At 35.5% G+C, this 20,340-nt stretch overlaps 2 protein-coding genes across 2 annotated transcripts; one reads left to right on the top strand and one right to left on the bottom strand.

The window, feature by feature from the left end:
* The first annotated feature begins 1,046 nt into the window (after nt 1-1,046).
* On the top strand, nt 1,047-9,291 carry LOC140831116 (bZIP transcription factor RISBZ4-like). Its single transcript, XM_073194892.1, has 6 exons — nt 1,047-1,369; nt 7,888-8,005; nt 8,163-8,325; nt 8,410-8,485; nt 8,562-8,687; nt 8,813-9,291. Exons 1-6 carry the CDS (start codon nt 1,154-1,156, stop codon nt 9,077-9,079), a joined length of 966 nt encoding a protein of 321 aa, XP_073050993.1. The 5' UTR covers nt 1,047-1,153; the 3' UTR covers nt 9,080-9,291.
* An 8,709-nt stretch (nt 9,292-18,000) lies between these two features.
* On the bottom strand, nt 18,001-20,340 carry LOC140831115 (uncharacterized). The gene is given in 3 exon segments (XM_073194891.1): nt 18,001-18,370; nt 18,372-18,694; nt 20,025-20,340. Coding segments are annotated over 3 exon segments (723 nt in total). The 5' UTR covers nt 20,193-20,340; the 3' UTR covers nt 18,001-18,138.

Genomic DNA, 20,340 nt, shown 5'->3' with positions numbered 1-20,340 from the left:
AATTTGATTTTAGTTTTGAATTTATGGAGTAGTTTTCTTTTATGATCGGGACCACGATAGGAGCAAACGATTGATTTTTGTTAGTCATTGAAGAGTTTGATTTATAAAATTGTTCTATGTTATTGATTAATATTTGTATAAATTTCGTGGTTTTAATTTGGCCAATTATTTGCATGTTTGTTGTTTAATCTTGACTCGAAAGATAATTGATTAAATTTAGCTTCAAAAGTATTAATCAACACGCGGTTAAACCGACTAGAAATAGTATTCGGTTTCAGTGTGCGATTTTAGGCGACAGCTGTGATTTTATCGTTGATGAATGCGTTTTTGTTTAATTAAATTCAATTAAAAATAGTTGGACTGTTAAATGAAAATATGATTATAAATTCTAGAAATAGATTTATAATTAATATAGAGAATCGCATCGTGACATCAAATGATCTATAGTTAAATAATTCCATTGCATGATATTAATCAAAAGTCTGTTATCATCGTGTGTTCCCGATCATTTCATTTAAATTTGAAAATCCCCAAGTTCCAGCATCTCGGATATTTGATTTAGTCATTTAATTAGCATACATTAGTTAAAAATTCACGTAGGTGAAATAATAATCAATTGCTCACTTTTGTTTGCCTAGATTAAATAAAATAATTGAATCGTAGTAATTAAATAATAGTCTCTGTGGGATCGATACTTGGACAGTACGTCCATTTACTATAACTTGACCTAGTCCGCTTGCTAGAATTATTCCCAACCGAAATCGTCGGTCACCCGTCTCACAGATTGATATCCGTGAGACGGTCTCACATGAGACCTACTCTTGAAAAAAAATCATAGGAAAAACAACAATCATGGTCCAAATGGTAATTTCAATTGTTTGAAGGACATGGAAGTAAATTCAAAGGTCATAGGCTCATAGCTCCAGCAAGGTTTGGTGTTCATGCAAATGATTCTTTGGCTTTTTCATCAATCCAAAAGCCACTTTGGCTTCTTGTTCCTCTTCACTTCAGTTCACCTAAACTCCGATTATATATATATATATAACTCAACTCCCACGCGTAATCCTTCCCTTTGCTCTCTCTTCTCCACCCACATGTTTTAATTATTAGCTAAGAAATGATTTTTTTTTAAAAAAAATAAAGAAATCTACAAATGGAAAGTAGTAAACCAGTCTTTAATGGCGGTTCTGTCTTTGGATATTGCAGTAACATGAAAAAAAGCGATTCACTATTGGCGCTTCGGGAGCTCTTTCTATCAGAAGATGAGAAGAAAATACCTCAAAAAGTTGAGATCTTTGGAGGGTCGGATCATGGTTTCTTTGATATGGAAAATACTGACCATAACATCCCACTTCCTTTCCGGAGTTCGGTAATCAGTCACTCATAAATTAAAGAAATAAGGGTGTTATCCTTAATACTTCCATTTATATGATACAGTTCTTGTGCCTTTCTTTTTATTATTTGGCTAATATGATCCCTGTTTCTTGGAAGATCTGGGTGGAATTTATTGCAGTTTGCTTTCGTTTCAGCTAGTTTGTTTTTTTAGTTTTGCTGTTGCAGATTTGATGAATTTATTTGGTGACTCTATAGCATATGTACTTTGGATTGAATTATTGACGAAGTAATGTGAAAGTAAATATTGCTGTTTTCTTTTTGGTCAAAATATGTAAAAAAAAGTTAGCTGTAATGAGGGGGGTCTGCTATTTGATGTGTTTGTCTTATCGTTTGGTTCTTGGAAAACGAAAATGTTCATTTACATGAGGGGGGCAGACTCAATAATTGTGAGAGGAGGTGGCGAGATGTAGGTGCCAGGGATGATTATTTTTGAGCCAATCCGGCTGTTACATAAAATTTAGAAAATAACATATGAATTTCAGTTAATTATTGTGTTTGGTGGTCATTAATTCTTTGCTTGCTCACACCAAAAGATCGCTAAGATCCTCTTTACCAGCTGATATAATATATATACCAAAATAATGTCAGTTTGAATTGTAATATTTAGCATTTTGTGAACCGCGATTATGTTTGAAAACGAACTCTTCTGGGCATTTCCGATCCTTTTGTTGAAACTTTGGTGGTTTTAGCATAAAGTTTCATGGAGCTTTGATCTTGAGGTGATTCTTCAACTAAAGAAATGCAGATGTAACGTAAAGGTGCTTTAGTAAAAGCCACTGCTTTATGCATCAGCTTGAAATTTTTTGTTGCTTTATTCTCCCATGGATCGCACTTTTAAAGATTCTTTTGTCTTGTTTCTTGTTTCATAGTGTTTTATCACATTTGTGACTGCCTGTGCATATTTTGATCCATTAAATCCGAAGCTAGTACAATTTGAAACATGTAAGAAACAAGCTAGGCGTTTGGCAGAAATGATTATCATACCCGCCATGTATCAAATAGATTTCATTCGAAATGTTCTAGTCATACTGTTTCTTTATTAACCAGGTGCACTAGTTTTCGTCGCAAATTTCTTGTTGCTAAATCTTTGCAGAAGCGGGCGAGTGGTTTGCTGGCAGAAAAATGGTTGCCCCGTTCCTCGTCAATTTTTCAGTAGATATTTATGGCTTTTATATCCATGATTTAAAAACATGATTTGGCTCCCCGGAGGATATAAAGAAAGGTCTTTGATTATTTCGCCCCCTATCCACTTTTTGCCTCCACCACTGGCTTTGGTCTTCATGAGATTTGTTTAAGTATTAGTTGTAGGAAACTGGCGATCAGTGTCGTAACATGGTTTGAGCGACGAGAATTGTGAACGAAGAAATAGAGAATGAGTGAAAACTCAAGTCGCAGAATTTTAAATTAAATAATAAAGAATATAAAGAATGATGTTTATATGGTTAGGCTAAACACAAAAAGAGTAAATGACTAATCTACCCTTGAGAGCTAATCATAATAATATATTCTGACATCCCCTCAAACTCACGATGCTACCGCTAAAAGCATTGAGAGTTTGTCAGACAAAAAATGGAAGCGCGAAACGGAATGTGCTTTGATAAACATATCAGCTATCTGCAGAGAAGAAAGAACGAAAGGTAACGCGATGGTGCCAAGCTGGAGATGATAACGAGTGCCATGACAATCGATCTCAATGTGCTTTGTCCTCTCATGAAAAACTGAATTGCGCTCAATCTGAATTGCACTCTGATTATCCCAATATAATGGAGTAGGATGACGAAGAAGGATATCGAAATCCGCAAACAACCAACGTAACCAAACAATCTCGCAAGTGGTTGAAGCCATAGCACGATACTCGGCTTGCGTGGAAGATCTAGAGATAACAACTTTTTTCTTACTTTTTCAAGAGATAAGAGAATCTCCAAGAAAATTACAGAAGCCAGTGGTTGACTTACAATCCGTGGGATCGCCAGCCCAATCAGCATCAAAGTATGCACGCAGCTCTAAGGAGGAAGTAGAATGGAGCAAAAGACTCTGAAACTGAGTGCTTCGAAGATACCTGAGAATGCGGAGAACAACATCCCAATGAACTATAGTTGGTGCAGTGACAAACTGAATTGCTACATGAACAGCGTGCGCAATATCTGGACGAGTCACAATGAGATAAACCAAGTTGCCAACAATAGTACGGTATAAAGTAAGATCTGGCAAGGGAGGTCCATCCGTCTGAGAGTACAGAGCATTGGTTTCAAGAGGAGTATCAACTATCATGTTATCAGTTAGACGTGCACGCTCAAATAGATCTGCTATGTACTTTGACTGGGATAAAAAATAACCTTTCGGAGAATAGGTAACCTCAATTCTTATAAAGTAACGTAGCAAACCTAAGTCCTTCATAGCAAAGCAACGAGCTAACTCAGACTTCAAAGCCTCAATACCATCAATATCATCACCGGTGATTATCATGTCATCACATATAAAGACAGAAGTATACGACCTGCACGAGTACACTTGACAAATAATGCGGAATCATGATGGCTATGAATAAACCCAAGCAAAGTAATCACTATAGAAAATATCTCAAACCAAGCACGAGGAGCTTGTTTGAGATCATAAAGAGCCTTACGAAGTCTACAAACTTCACCAGGTTGGTGAGCAACACAAGGAGGAGGAGCCGTAAAAACTTCTTCGTGAAGATCACCATTCAAGAAGGCTTTCTTGACATCCATCTGAGAGATTTTCCATCGACGAACAGAAGCTACGGCAATTAGAGTACGAACTGTCGTCATTTTAGCAACGGGGGCGAATTATTCCTCATAATCCATGTCATGCTTCTGAGAGTAACCTTTAGCAACAAGACGGGCTTTGTATCATTCAATAGATCTATCAGATTTTGTTTTGATCTTGTAGACCCTACGAGAGCCAATGGTGTGTTTTCCTGGTGGTAAAAGAACCAAATCCCATGTATGAGTCTGATGAAGAGCAGTCAGTTCCTCAGCCATAGCCTTCTGCCAAAGTGGATTACCAACAGCTTCGCTATAGAATAAAGGCTTAGAGAGACGATGAACAGAGGCAACAAATGAAGCGAAGGAGCTAGAATAACATGAGTAAGCAAAACCAGGTAGTTGAGTAGACTTACGAATGCAAGTGGACTGATGGAGTGGAGGTGTCACGCCCCGAAACTCGGGACTTGACACCGGCGTCGTTTACAATCACACAATTGAAACAACAAGCCTTCTCGCAGCACAGTGTAAACCGAACCAGTTTATATCATAAATTCAAACGAAATAAACAATTGTCTTTTACATCCGAAAATCAACAAATGACAGAATTAAGTGCGAAAACGTCTTACAACTTATTTAATCATAAATTCGAACTATACTACTACTAGTACGGGTCGCGTGGATCACCATCCCCAAAACTGTTCGGACTCTTCGTCCTCAACCTGTTCTTCGGACGACTTATCTGGGAAGGTTGTAAGGGGTGAGTATTTGGAAATACTCAGCAAGTGGGGGATATCGAGCACAATATAAATCAACATGTAAAATTTCGAATTAATCATATGACTTGCATAACATTTTCGTACCACATGCATAAACATATATCAAGCACTGCAATTTATCGACCTTCTATGGTTTACTGACGTCAGTCCCTCATTTTTACTCCTCTAAGGGGGCGAGGCCGTATAGCGGTTATATCCCCCACCGCGTAAGGGTACGTCATGGTTGGGATTCCCACCCATATACGGTTGACTCCTCACAGTGCGTTTAAAATCGTATGACAATGTAAGAAAGGTAGAAAGAAGATTGTACTCGACTATTTATTTTCTTTTAAAATTGAAAACATGCATACTCGAATCTGAAATTTTAAAGTTTGAAAATAGCCCACTTACAGTATATATTGATTGCTAAAACGTGGGTACTCGGCTTGAAGGGTGGATCGCTTCGTGCTCCTTACTCGGGCAGCGCTTCGGCTTGGTTCCTTGGACGGTTTTTGGGACGATATTTCAACAGGGTTTCGCCTTGGTTTTCAGCTCTAAATTTCGAGAATTGGGTGTAAGGAATGAAAGGGTTGATGGGGTATTTATAGGTGAGGGAAAAAGGGTCCAAATTTGGTACACAAATCTTACCAAAATTCATGACATATCTCACCATCTTGACTCCAATATTCTTGCCCCTTTTTTTCGAAAATTGAGTTGCCAAGGTGGTAGGATTTATTCCCTAATCAATTGCTCCTCATTTGGTTCGAAAATATGGTTGCTAGATGGGGAGGATCTTGAGCCACCTTTGAGGATTTGCTTCCAAGAAATCATGTATCTACCCATTACACTAATTAGTCAAATATTATAGGTCAATTTTTCGAAAATCTCTTGTAGATTTAATCTTAATTCATCCACTTTTATGATATCTCAAATCTTGTAAAACTCCTCTCCAAAATTTCGAAATTTGGCTTGTACAAGTGCATGCAATAATATCTTGACATTAAAGATTTTTCCATAAAATATTCTCCAATATATATATATATCCCTTATTGTAACACAATGATCCAAAAATATAGAATATCCTCTACTCTTTAATTTCCTTACAATGGATTACTCATGTGGGGAAATTCGGTTCTCACAGGAGGATTATCCGCAATGGCAGGAGATGATTGGGTTGTTGTAGGGGGATTTGGAGGAGCAGGAGTCTCGGGTGTGGTCGTGGGCAAGGTCTCATCGGTGTCGGAGGTGAAAAGTCAATACGAATAAAATCTGTTTTTGTGATTAGCTTGAGGTCGTTGAGGAGCTGCAAATACAGATGTCAATTGAGGTGAGAATGCTCGCAATTCTGCAGATTCTGTTAATGTCAACAGAAGGAAGAGGGTTGCGATGAAGAATCGTCCCACGCAGACATACCAAGCGATGTTCTTCTCTCCGAGCAATATAAGGTGAGAATGCTCACAATTCTGCAGATTCTGTTAATATCAATTGATCCCGGAGTGTCGACATGACAGTGCAAAAATCTTGGATGCTCATATTGACACTGTTTGGAAAAATTAGACTGCGTATACAAGCGTGCTAGATGATCCCAAACCTCCTTAGCAGTCTCGTATTTTGCCAATTGAGCACATATTGAGTGAGCAACAAAATTATTAATCCACGTAATAATCTTCAAATTATCTGCCTCTCGAACATCCAATGACGCAGCATAATTAGGTTTCGTCTGGTCTATAGGATCGTCTCACAACCTGTGACATAGTCCCACATCGATTTCCCCCGCAAGAAATTATTCGTAACATAACCTCAATACGAATAATTTTTTTCATCCAATTGAACACTAATTGATCCGCGAAAGCTGTGGATGAGATTAACAAATTTTCTCTACGATTAACAGATCCACGAGATAGAGGCTCTGATACGATGAAGAAACAGAGAGTGAGTGAAAATTCAAGTCGCATTATTGTAAACCGAATAATAAAGAATACAAAGAATGAATTTTATATAGCTAGAGTAAACACAAAAAGAGTAAAATGATTAATCTACACTTGAGAGTTAATAATAATAATAATAATATATTCTAACAGTGATGACATGTTAGGAATACTGAATAATCATAAGAACCAATATTAATATAGGAATTTGGCATGACAAAATCAGCTTCTCCCGTGTGATCTTTCCTTTTTGGTGCTTTCTCTTTTGGGGCCTGCATCTAGTAAATATGTTTCACGTATGGATCACTGAATTTCTTGAGAAAAAGTTGTTGATATTTGAAGTTGGTAGTGTTGGAGATTTAATAAATAAATCTATAATTCATGTGATTAAATACATATATCACAACACGTCAGGAATTCATGTCGAATTATCAGAAAATATGAATAACAGTAAACACGTACCAGAATCCATTGATTGATCCAGTGTCAGAGTTATGGATCTTTCAAAGACAACAGAGAATCAACCACCTTATAATTCTTGCCTTTGATAGGAGAAGGAGAGAGATCTAAAATATGTGCGCTATATATTCTGTGTTGTATTCTCTGTACCTTGGAGACCATAACCTTATATAACTTTAGTAGTTTTCAACCCATCATAGAAGACCTAATTGAGATGGGTTTCTACACATAAGGTGAACCATACCAATTTATTTAATATTTTGGAAACTCATAATTAATTATACACTTTATTGGGTCCTTTATTAGGGATTATTCCATCCTACCCCTGCGGGCAGTGCCCGTAGGGGTACATCCAAGGGCTGAAATTTTTTGTGACCCAATTTTATTTTATTTTTTAATTTTTTTTTCCCCACGAAATGAAATCTCAACCATTGATTTGGGGTGTGGGCACTGCCCCCATACCCAGGATCGAACTAACCCTTTATTAGATAGCTTGTCTATGTACAATTAATTAAATTATGTGAGCCCACAAAATAATTCCAAGAGGTAGGATATCTTCTTATCAAGTTAAAACCTTTTCCTTATGGATCCTTATTGTCTACCTTTATTATTTTTGAACTTCAGGAAATTTTAAGGGAGTTCTCAGGCTCCAACTCTTCGGCAGACACCTCGTTCTGGTCTCAGAATCTTTATCCTAACCCGTCTAGTGCTTCAGCAACTATTGACTCCAAGTCAGCGTACAGTAAGTGAATCCCACGAAATTCCAACCAATTCGGAGCCCAGTATTTTATATTTGCATATAGCTAATTAGCCATCAAATTCTATGCAAGTTTGTTATCTTTATATACGCAAACATTAGTAAAATTTGATGAATAAATTAATTTTCTGGTAATTTCCAGTTGATAGTCCATTATCCGCCAGTAATCCCAAGGGTGGGGATAATCAAGCAGTTGGACCAAGCAGTGGTTCCTCACATGAGCAATCAGATGACGATGATCTGGAGACAGAAGCTGGACCTTGTGTACAAAGCACGGATCATGTAGACATTAAGCGCATGAAAAGGTATATATACTTCACTTCAGAAATTGTGGGAAGAAAAGTAGAGTATCGAAGCTAATCTAATCTGAATTGAGAATGTGATTTCAGGATGGTTTCCAACAGGGAATCAGCTCAGCGTTCTAGAAAAAGAAAGCAAGCTCATTTATCGGAGCTCGAACAACAGGTAGATGTATATGTTTCTCTCAAGTTAAGAATCACCTCGAGTTTCTCTCGATGCAAATTGAGCTTTATTCACGCAGGTCGAACAACTGCGAGGTGAGAATTCGTCTTTGTTCAAACAACTGACAAATGCTTCTCAGGAGTTTAAAGACTCCACCACAAACAATCGAGTGCTTAAATCCGATGTAGAAGCTCTAAGAGCAAAGGTATGAGTTCTAAGTGCTTAAATCCTCGCTTCCTTCCTGGATACCCGTGGACAGATTAGAATTTCCTCGTTTTACTTTATTTCGTATTTGCTAGTATATTGAACCGAATTCTACCTCCAATCTAGGTAAAACTAGCCGAAGATCTTGTCGCTCGAGGGTCGCTGACCTCAAGTTTAAGCCATCTTATTCAAAATTATCTGAACGCTACGCCACAAGGATATGTCCACAACCACATGAATCGGATGGATAACCTCTCCTCAATACTGACTGCTAGTGGAGAAGAAAATTCTCGTTACAGAACCATTACAAATTCACAAATTGGGTTCGAAAATGCTGAGACGCTCAGTGCAAATGGCGCCAATGGAGTCACCGGGGAGTGGGGACCCTGCTAGCCATGTGCCGGATATATGGTCTTGGCCATCTCATGTTGTTCCAGTGTCTAAATGAGGAATTGATGTTGTCTTAGACCCTTTTGTTTGTTGGATGTGATAATTTTCTTTTCTCTGTACTAAGATTGTCGTGTCTCGCGTTGAATTCTTGTTAAGGTTTCTCGATGCTTTCTTTGTTTTACTATAATGGAAATTTAGTTTCATAACACTGTCAACTTTGTGTCGGGTCGTTGCGCATAAGTAAATGTTTGCGATCATTAAAAAAGCTTATTGGCTTTTGATTTAAAAAAACTAGTTTTGTATGTTTGTTAAAGTTAGATTCTTACGTTAGCTTTTGCTTAATACTTAATTTAATTTAAGGAAAAATTTATGTGAGACGGTCTCATGGGTCGTATTTTGTGAGACGGATCTCTTATTTGGATTATCAATGAAAAAATATTATTTTTTTATGCTAAGAGTATTACTTTCTATTGTGAATATCGGTATGGTTGACCCGTCTCACAGAAAAAAATTCGTGTGACCGTCTTACAAGAGACTTACTCTTAATTTAATTTCAAAAACCGTTGGGATGTTGTTTTTTTTTTTTCTAAAGAAATGATTCTAATAACAAATTAATATTATAATCAATTACTTCGTAACTTATAAATTTAAGAACTTCTTTAAGAACATAATCAATTGCAAACGATATATATATATATATATATATATATATATATATATATATATATATATATATATATATATATATATATATATATATGTGTGTGTGTGTGTGTGTGTGTGTGTGTGTGTGTGTGTGTGTGTGTGTGAAGCTCGACCAAATGAAATGAGCAACCTTGTAGGACCGAGTGCTTACCGTTTTACCAAAAGCTATAGCTAGTGGTAATGGTGCAACTCAAATCTTTTAAACCGCACAGCAGCACAAGCACCATGGTTCGATCGCTCTACCAAGTAAGGACAATTATTGCACCCAACAATCTCCCTCCCAATAATTGCACTCCTTGCAATCAATGGGAATCGAACCCATGACCTTGGCTCTGATACCAATTGTAGGACCGAGTGCTTACCGTTTTACCAAAAGCTATAGCTAGTGGTAATGGTGCAACTCAAATCTTTTAAATCGCACAGCAGCACAAGCACCATGATTCGATCGCTCTACCAAGCAAGGAAAATTATTGCACCCAACAAACCTCTTCCGAAGTTAATGAAATGAAGATTTGTCTAACTATTATTCACATGATAGTTTTTTAACCCTCTCACCCTTTATTCAATTCCAAACTGAGAAGATATATATTTAGCAGTAACTTGTTCGTTTTTCATTTTCGTCATTTTTTCGGTTAATCAACTATGTAAAGTCCATTAATTTGCACGCGGGTTTTTTTATTTTAATTATTTTTCACCAAAATGATGACGTGACATCATATACATCATTTTCCTACAATACGTTAAAATTGAAAAATCTTAATGGATTAAGATAGTAAATTAATGAACACAATAAAAATGAAAAAAAAAAAGTGAGGTACAAGAAAGAAAATATAATTGTCCACAATTCAATGGGTGGGTGATGATTAGATTGTGGGGAGGAGGAATTGACGTCTTATTTACTAAAACTATTTAACTTAAATGCTATTTATGCATAATTCATAATCTTTATTAAGAGAGTGTTTGCAATCACTAATGACTTTTGGCTTCAAAAATCAATTTTTATGTTTTTTGCTCCAAAAGGTGAAATCGCTCACCTTAGGCGCCCCTCAACCACCGGCCCGACAGGAATGTGAGAGGATGTAAATCATGGTGACTCAGCCAACCAGCAACAACTAGACCTTATGCTACGCCGCGCACAAGGAGCTCCCCCTCATTGGAGAGAATTTAACTCCCACACTGCCGCTTGCGAAACTCGATCCCTGATCATTGCTCCAAGATTTACTGCTGCTGACCAACTGAGCTAAGCCCATGCGGGCCAATTTTTATGTTTCTTACATTCAGATGATGAGTTAGCTTCTGTTTAGCTTAATTGAAATTCATAAAATAGTGATTAGATGTTGATTGTGCTTCTAAAAAGTGAGTTGGTGTTAAAATAATCAAATACTACCACTTTGGATTTTCATCTTTTCAATTTTATTTTCAAACACCCCACTTTTGATTTTTCTTCATTTCTCCATGATCTATAAATTTAGGGATTGTATTAATTGCAAAGATTTGCGGAAATTTTTTAACTAACATTTATGCGGAGTCGATAGATTTCTAGTGACTTTTGTATAATCTTACATAATTGTAAAATTTTCACAAAGTCTTTTTTTTTTTTTTTTTTTATTTTGCAGGAGTTTTATTGACATTTTTAAACTTTTCATAGAACCCTATGAATTTGTAATTTATGATTATGATTTTTTGAATAGCAATAAACGTGAATAAATTTTATTTATTTAAAATATTATATCCATCAATACAAATATTTTTTACTTATAGATTTAATTTAAGAAAAAAGATAAATATGTCAGTAATATATTTATTAAAATTAAAACTAAATTATTCAAATCAATTCACACGTTTTTCTAATTAATTATTTTTTAAAAAAAAATACGTAACAATAATTTTTCACATTACTAAATAAGAAAACTTAAAAAATCCTCCATTTAAAGCAAATTTGTATGAAAATTTTATAAATACTGTTGGACAATATGTCTAACAAAAAAATAAATAAGACAATTATTTGTATCTGAAAATAGAAAATAAGTAAGATAAAATACTGGCAATTAGTGTAACTTTATAAAACTAATATATTTAATTTCATATACTTAACCTTATATATGCGTGTTCATAAATCTTTAAAAGTATATTACTATATCGATGAATCACACACATTACATATATAATGTCTCTGTGTATATACTTTTAAATGTGTGTGTGTGTATATGTAAATATATATATATATATATATAATGTCTCTGTGTATATACTTTTAAATGTGTGTGTGTGTGTATATGTAATGTGTGTGATTCATCGATATAGTAATATACTTTTAAAGATTTATGAACACGCATATATAAGGTTAAGTATATGAAATTAAATATATTAAATATATTAGTTTTATCGATGAATCACACACATTACATATACACACACACACACATTTAAAAGTATATACACAGAGACATTATATATATATATATATATATATATATATATATATGTATTAAAGTGAATAAATTTTTTTATTCACGAGCATAAATATGAATTTTGATGTAAAATCAAATTAAGATGTTTATTAACGAAAATTATAGAAAAATAATACACGATATCCTGAACAGTGAAGATCATGATCCAGCGAAAATAAATGGATGACCTAGATCTCAAGGCGGCTCGGTTTTCGAGGCGACTGTCCGTCTCCTCAAGAAAATCCAGACCCTTGATTTCATGTTGATCGGACGAGTATCGCGAAATTTATCCGAGTATATATAGAAGAATATTTTCCTCTCATTTTTATGTTTATTCTCTTCGAGCCGTTATTTTGTCAAAATTCCGTTAGCTTTCCCGAACAGCATGACTCACTCCTGATCAATAAACCTCTGACCCCCCTTGGTAAGTTCATTCGCTTTTACTAGACCTAATCCTTAGGATGTCTTCCCCTGATGAATCTGTCATACAAGAATTACTTAACTATTTATATGAGACCATTTCCCGAGCAGATGAGCTCGGATCTTCCAGAGCCAAACAGGGCCCTTTCGAGCCTTTTTAACCCGAAACCGAAATTTGGCTAAGTAATTAGATAAAAACTCGAACATGATGGTTGTCCAAGCCCTTTTAACTTGAAACCCAAATTTGGCTAAGTAATGAAATAAAAACCCGAACCAAATGGTTGTCTGAGCTCTTTTAACTTGAAACCAAAATTTAGCTAAGTAATTAGATAAAAACCTGAATAGGATGGATGTCTAATCCCTTTTAACTTAAAATCCAAATTTGGGTAAGCAATGAATAAAAACTCGAACCAGATGGTTGTCCGAGCTCTTTTAACTTGAAACCAAAATTTGGCTAAGTAATTAGATAAAAACTGGAACAGGATGGTTGTCCGAGCCCTTTTAACTTGAAACCCAAATTTGGCTAAATAATTAGATAAAAACCCGAACAGGATGGCTGTTTGAACCCTTTTAACTTGAAACAAAAATTTGACTAAGTAATTTGATAAAACACGAACAAGATGGTTGTCGAGTCCTTTCACTGGCAGCCAAAATTTTGAGCTTTGTTTTTATAAAGGCTACATTCGTGAGCTTACATAATGTCGAGCTGTTGTTCTGGTTTTTAGATGCATGCCATGTTCGTGGGTTTTGATTTTATGAATGGCACATTCGTGGGCTTACATAGTGCCGAGCTGGTGGTCGGTCTTTTAGACGCATGCCACCTTCGGGGTCTTACATAGTACCGAGCTGGGGTCGAGCTTTTGGATGTGTATCACATTCATGGGATTTTTCGTTATGAATGCTACATTTGTGGTCTTACATAGTGTCGAGCTGGGGTCGGGCTTTTGGATGTGTGCCACATTCGTGGTCTTTGTCGTTATGAAGATATGTGTCGAGCTGGGGTCGGGCTTTTGGATGTGTGCCACATTCGTGGTCTTTGTCGTTATGAAGGCCACGTTCATTGTCTTACATAGGACCGAGCTGAGATCGGGCTTTTAGATGTGTGCCACATTCGTGGACTTTGTCGTTATGAATGTCACATTCATGGTTTTACATAATGCTGAACTGAGGTCAGGCTTTTGGATATGTGCCATATTCGTGGGCTTTGTCATTATGAATGCCCACATTCGTGGTCTTACATAGTGTCGAACTGAGGTCGGGCTTTGGTGAATGCCACATTCGTGGACTATTGGGAGTTTTTCTGTCCGGATGCGTCTTTGTAAGATGACCAAACAATGTTGGGATTATATTTTATTATGTTGAATGACTTTACCACATCAGTTGTTTCAAAAATAACTGTATGACAAATTAATAAAGTAAATTGATGAGAAAGATATTAAGGAATACCGTCTTTTGAAAATGATAAGGATCGGCTCTTCCAAGGGTAACCATGATGAGCCCTTCAAGACGTGCCTTTGCAGGAAATACAAAAATGTGCTCTTCCGTGGAAGAGCTGGATGAGATGTTCAGAGTAAGACCATGATGTCCTCTTCCAAAGAATACAAAAATGTGCTCTTCTCAAGAAAACCAGGATGTGCTCTTTTGGGTCAGACTAGAATGCTCTCTTCCGAGTAAGACCAAAAATGACCTTATGAGATGTTCGGAGGAAGACCAAGGGCCTTTCCATTGAAGATAAAAAGCACTCTCGGGAAGAATAAGGGTTCTTCCGTAGAATATCAGGGTGTGCTCGGAAGCAAACCAAAGGCTTTTTCGAGGAAGGCTCTTCCCAAGAAGACCAAAAACTATTTTAGGGAAGACTAGGGGTTCTTCCATGAAAGACCAGAAATTGTTCGGAGGAAAACCAAGGGCTCTTCTGCGGAATACCAAGATGCACTCTTGCGTGGAAGAGAATGAACTGTTCGGACGATTTGGTTCCCCAAGAGACTGTTCTTCATGGTATTCCTCTTCGTGGTGCTTATCCTAGGCTCTCTCGACGATGATACATATTTCTTCTTCCTCTTTGATTTACCATATTATCTCTTTTTCTTCAGTTTCCCATAGATGACGCCAATCGAAGATACCGAAAATTTACTACGAGTTTGGTCTGGAGAGCGGATCTTCAAATCTTCACAGCTGATTGGAGTCGGGTCGGAACTCTGAGTTCTGCACTGACAAAAATAGGGTTTGGAGGTGCTGGAGAGTTTTCTGAAGTGACACCTCCGATGCTTAAGTCAGTCCGAAGAGAAAAATTAAGAGATATATATTAGTGCTAAATGAACAAGAGAAAGTGAGAGCTAAAACTGTGATCAATATCTGGTATTTATAGAAGAAAAAGATTAGGTACTTTGTTGGAGTAGGACTCTTGCTGAGGTAGTATCCTACCTGAGATATGAGACCTCAAACATCAGGACCTGTGACCATGGCATGTTAGATTCTTACCATATCTTGATTAGATTTATCCGAATCCTACATTTATCGGAAAACTTTATCTATGAGAATGTCTTCACCTTCCCGGCCGTTTTGTGGGCTCGGACTTCTAATTGTATGTCCCCTTGGTGGTCGGATTTCCCAGCCCCTTGGTGGACTCGGACTTCTAGGTGTATGACCCTTTGGTGGTTTCGGATTTCGCAATACCTTGGTGGGCTTGGATTTCCAGTTGTATGGCTCCTTGATGGGCTCGAATTTCCAAGCCCCTTGGTGGGCTCGGACTTCTAAGAGTATGGTTCTTTGATGGACTCGGATTTTCCAGCCTCTCGGTAGGCTCGGATTTCAAACTGTATGGCTTCTTGGTGAGCTCGGATTTCCTGGCCCCTTGGTGGGCTCAGACTTCTAGCTGTATGACCCCTTGGTAGGCTCGGATTTCTAATAGTGCTATGGTTGTGAGCTTGGACTCCTGATAGGGCTAGGGATTGCAGGTTAGAGATTGTCCTGATACGAGATCGGATCCGCCAAAGTGTACCAAATTTAGGGGTATCAAACACTAAACTTTTATAGAGTCTAAATTGAATATCTTTAACTTTTCAACTTCATAAAAATAATTAAAAATCTAGAACCAATACATTCCCATAATCACTTTTTTAAAAAGAATCATTTGCAAACACAACATGATTTAGGGAGACTTACGTATAATGAAATGATGATTATGCTATGATCATTACGTAAAAAGAATCTAGACTTTATAGAAAATGTGGAAAAAAATTTGCATGTGAATTTTGTTCAGTATCTGCTATATTCATGGTTCGCCGAAACGGGAACGGAACGACCGGAACGTCAGCAACCTTGACGAGGTTCCGGGGTGTGTAGGTTGATGGCTTGTATCGGCATTTCATATACCGAAAACGGGGATATAACGGTGAAAAACGGAGATATAACGGTGGAACGGAACCGGAACGTAATTCGCGACGGCTTTTGTTTTGAACAGTCGCTACTAGCAACGGTTTTATGTATGTAGCGATGGTTTTAATTCAACCGTCGTCGATTTAACATCGGCGACGGGTTTAATAAAACCGTCGCTATAGTTAGCGACGATTTGAATAAAACTGTCGCCTAATTAAAATCGACGACGGTTGAATAAAAACGGTCGCTAAATTTAGCGACTCTTTTTCATAAAACCGTCGCAAATTCGAATCACTTTCTGTTGAGAAATTTTCATTACAAAGTGTGAAAAAAAAACTAAGTTAATTATAAAATATTTCTATTTTAATTGATGTTAAATAATTTGTAACATCACTTTATATAAGATTTGATGTTTATTATTAATCCATCACTCTAAATTGATTCAAATTTGTGCGAACTTATATATATCCAATCGAAAATATTTTAAAGTTTTAATTAATTAAATACAAATAATTTTAGTAGTATGTTTAATTTTTGATATGGTTGGAAATATTTTAAATATAATGACGATATAAATTGTGTTCAATAAATTGTTAATAAAATTTTAAAAATATTTAAATTTCTTATTTACATCAAATAATTTATTTAAATGATATTTATTTTAATTTTTATATTTCTAAATATTTTCCAATTTTTTAATTTTTATATATTTATAATATTTTTTTTAAATACCCTGTTCTGCGACCGTTCCGCGAAATTTCATTGTAACTGGAATAATAGCATCTGTTCCGATCTCCGCGACCGCGACAGTGAACCATAGTTATATTATTTGGCACATGGTTGTGTTGTGGTGTCATATATTTGTGGGAGTTTGCACAAAATTTCTTACACACACTTTTTTTAGCTTTATCGTATCTCGAATCATCTAATGTCCAATGATTGGCTATTTATTTTCGTGTCCATTAGATTTATTCGTCTGTTTTTGTAGTGCACTTCGAGTCGGGACATCACTAACACAAATTTCTCAACTTTATATTAGAAAATTGTAATTTAGCTTTCTAAGTTATATATATATTATTATGTATTTGATTTTTATTCAGTAATTTAAATTTTCTTTGTTTTTTGTCATTAAATTTATTGAATATTTTTATTTAGTATTGATGCTCTCATATAATGAGAACAAAGATATATTGTACATATTAAAATATATCTAAGAAAAAATAAGGGAAGACAACAAGCTCTTTTTTCCATTTTAAAATTTTGTTTAGTTTTGCTTTATTTTTTTTATATGTATAATATATATTTTCTTCTTGCTTAATGAGTAAGCAATATTTATAGATTTGATGGTTTCAGGTGGGAAAAAAAATCAAGTTAGTAAATGAAAATAACATTGACAATTTATAAGAGTACCAAAACAAAAAACAGACCAATTTATAATATTAAAATGAGTGGGTCTCATGTGAGACCGTATCACGGATCATAATATGTGAGACGGGTCAACCCTATCCATATTCACAATAAAAAAATAATATTCTATAGCATAAAAAGTAATAATTTTTCATGGGTGATGCAAATAAGAGACCCGTCTCACAAATACGAACTGTGAGACCGTCTCACACCAGTTTTTGCCTATTAAAATTGCATTTTTTCTGGGTTCGAACAATACAAAATATTTTAAAAATATATTGTTTTTAATCTCTGAAAGTATCATTAATCTCCATAATACAAATTCTTTTCATTTAGTTTGTCATTGTAATGTTACGAAATTTATCATTTAGTAATATGAATTTTGTTCTTACTATATTCTGTTTTATATGCTTTCATGTAGTGAGAAATTCGTTTAGGTTCATTTGGATATGAGAGGATTTAAAATTGATTGGTATTTGAACGGAGAATTTGAAATAACTTTATAAAATAAATAGTTATGATTAATTTGAAATTAATTGTCAAATTAATGAATTTTGACAAACAAAGGAATGAATTTCTTATGTTGGATTTAAAATCTCTCACCTCAAATCCATATTCAGATATTCATGAATGATATTGTATCAAAGTAAAATTAGTAAAATATATATGTACCATCAAGCACATTAAAAAAATCTAGACTTGTGATCAAGCAAGATCTGCTCCAGATGCATGGCTATTCCCATTCTCGGCCCCAAATTTTCTCTTCTCGCCGGAGAACACAAAATCCAAATTATACAGCACCGGCACCATGGTCACTGAGCACAAGAAAACCAGCACGGGCCCAAAAATCCACAAAAGAAGGGGCAACGCGGCGTAGAACAGCCTGTTCCCAACCGTGTTCAGCAGGAAGCCCCTCTCCAGCAACTCTGACACGTACCCTGACTGTCACTATGCCGCCGCTTTCGTTCCCTGGAGGGCAATTGATGAGGAAGTTGACCTGGTTGATGAAGCGTATGGAGAGGGAGTGGCATAGGAAGGAGAAGAGGAGGATGAGGAGTAGGGTGACGTATTTTAAGGCCACCATGAACTCGCCGTGGGCGCCGTAGACGACGTCGTTTAAGGGTTTCTTGATGCTGTAAGTGCTGCTGATCACCGCGGCTAGGCCACAACAGAGGAGGATGGAGGTGGTGGCCATCAGGGTGGCGCCCATGATCGTGTTTCGGAGGGTTTGGACGGCCAGGATGTTTTTCTTGTCATTGTCCTGGATCAATCAATTCAAAATAAACCCTAGTAATTATATTATTATTCAAAATGAAGAAACTACATTATAATTAATTGTCAAATAAGTTAGTTTATTTTGTCGGTAAGTAGTCTTGTTTAAATTTACAATAATAAGTAAAAAATTTCCATTAGTGAACCAAATAGCAGATCCACCTCACAAAATTGACTCGTTGAATTCAAACTCCTAGAATCTTGCTCAACTTTGATAAATATTTCTCTACGGTCAAGAAAATTCTTATCCAATAATTTATACGTGAATTAAGTTGAAATGAATTAGGGTATTTATAAATTTGAGAAGAATCGAATTAACTTAATTATTTATATAGTAGATTAATTTGATGCATGTTGCTCCTCCTGATTATATAATATTAATATATAAAGTTTAGGAATAAATTTGCTGATGGTTACGTTCGGGTTTCCACTAGTAACATACATGAATCTTTAATAATAAACAAATTAGGATTTTTTTTAAAAAAAATTCCGACAAATTAAGTCATCATTCAATGATTGTGGAACAAATCGTCATATCGCAGTCGTGCAAAATTTGTGGAGGAAGTGCATGGAAACAATTTGCATTAAAAAAATAAATAGATAATTACAAAATATTGAACTTTATACCATAATTTAAATCATGAATTATATTTTATACTTATAAAAAAAATTAAAAAGTTAAATGATGCAGCATACTACGTTGTCCCATAAAAGGAATATGCCTGGAATGAATCAGTTTTGCACACATTATTAGGACATACTATTTTAGGAATCGGGAAGCGACATTAGTTGTTGGCACACATGAAACGCATTAAGCTAAGAGACTTTTTTTCTCCTTTGCGTGTCAAATTCATGTAGGAAATAAAAGCGACTTTTCGATTTTGGTGGATTATTAGGTATCACCATTAATATATATATATATATATATATATATATATATATATATATATATATATATATATATATATATATATTCTTTTTTATATAACTATTATATCCTTTAATGGAATAAAAACGAAGCGTCAATTAACCAAAAATCGTATGGTTAGTTAGATAAATTAATTTCCTTAAACCAATCAAATCCAAGATCGAACTTTCCACCTCTTGTCCAACTTCTAATGTTGATAAATTATTTATTTCTAGATTATTAATTATAAGAATATTAGGCATAAAGTAACAAAATATCGATATCTGATTATAAGGTGTCAAGTGGCTGCATTTCAAAGATTGAATACATGTGATTTTTTTATTTTTTTTTTGTAAAACAAAAACACTATATATGAGAAAAAATCGATGTACATATGATAAAACGTGCTTACCTTCATGATGGAGGCGACCCAAAATCTCCGGCCACGGGCATTAGTTCCGATGATTGTCGAAAAGGGTTGAGTCCGAACCATATGCCATAGCCATACATGATAAGCTATGGATACTAGCAACCCTAATGGAACAAGAATCACATCCAAATAGCACTTCTTCCACTCCATTTTCTTTGGTGTGTTATTAAGGTGTTTGATGGTTTGTTTTCTTTCTTTCTTAATTCATGCTAGATAGCTAGCTGAATAATTAAGTAGCACCGGATAGCACGTACTTATATATAGGGAGAAGCGTGTGTATGGCCAAAATGAAATGAAC

This window comes from Primulina eburnea, chromosome 4, assembly GCF_022965805.1.
Source record: "Primulina eburnea isolate SZY01 chromosome 4, ASM2296580v1, whole genome shotgun sequence".
NCBI classification, from domain to species: Eukaryota; Viridiplantae; Streptophyta; class Magnoliopsida; order Lamiales; family Gesneriaceae; genus Primulina; species Primulina eburnea.
Note: the sequence above shows the minus strand (reverse complement) of the source record. Positions and strands in the feature narration are given on the sequence as shown.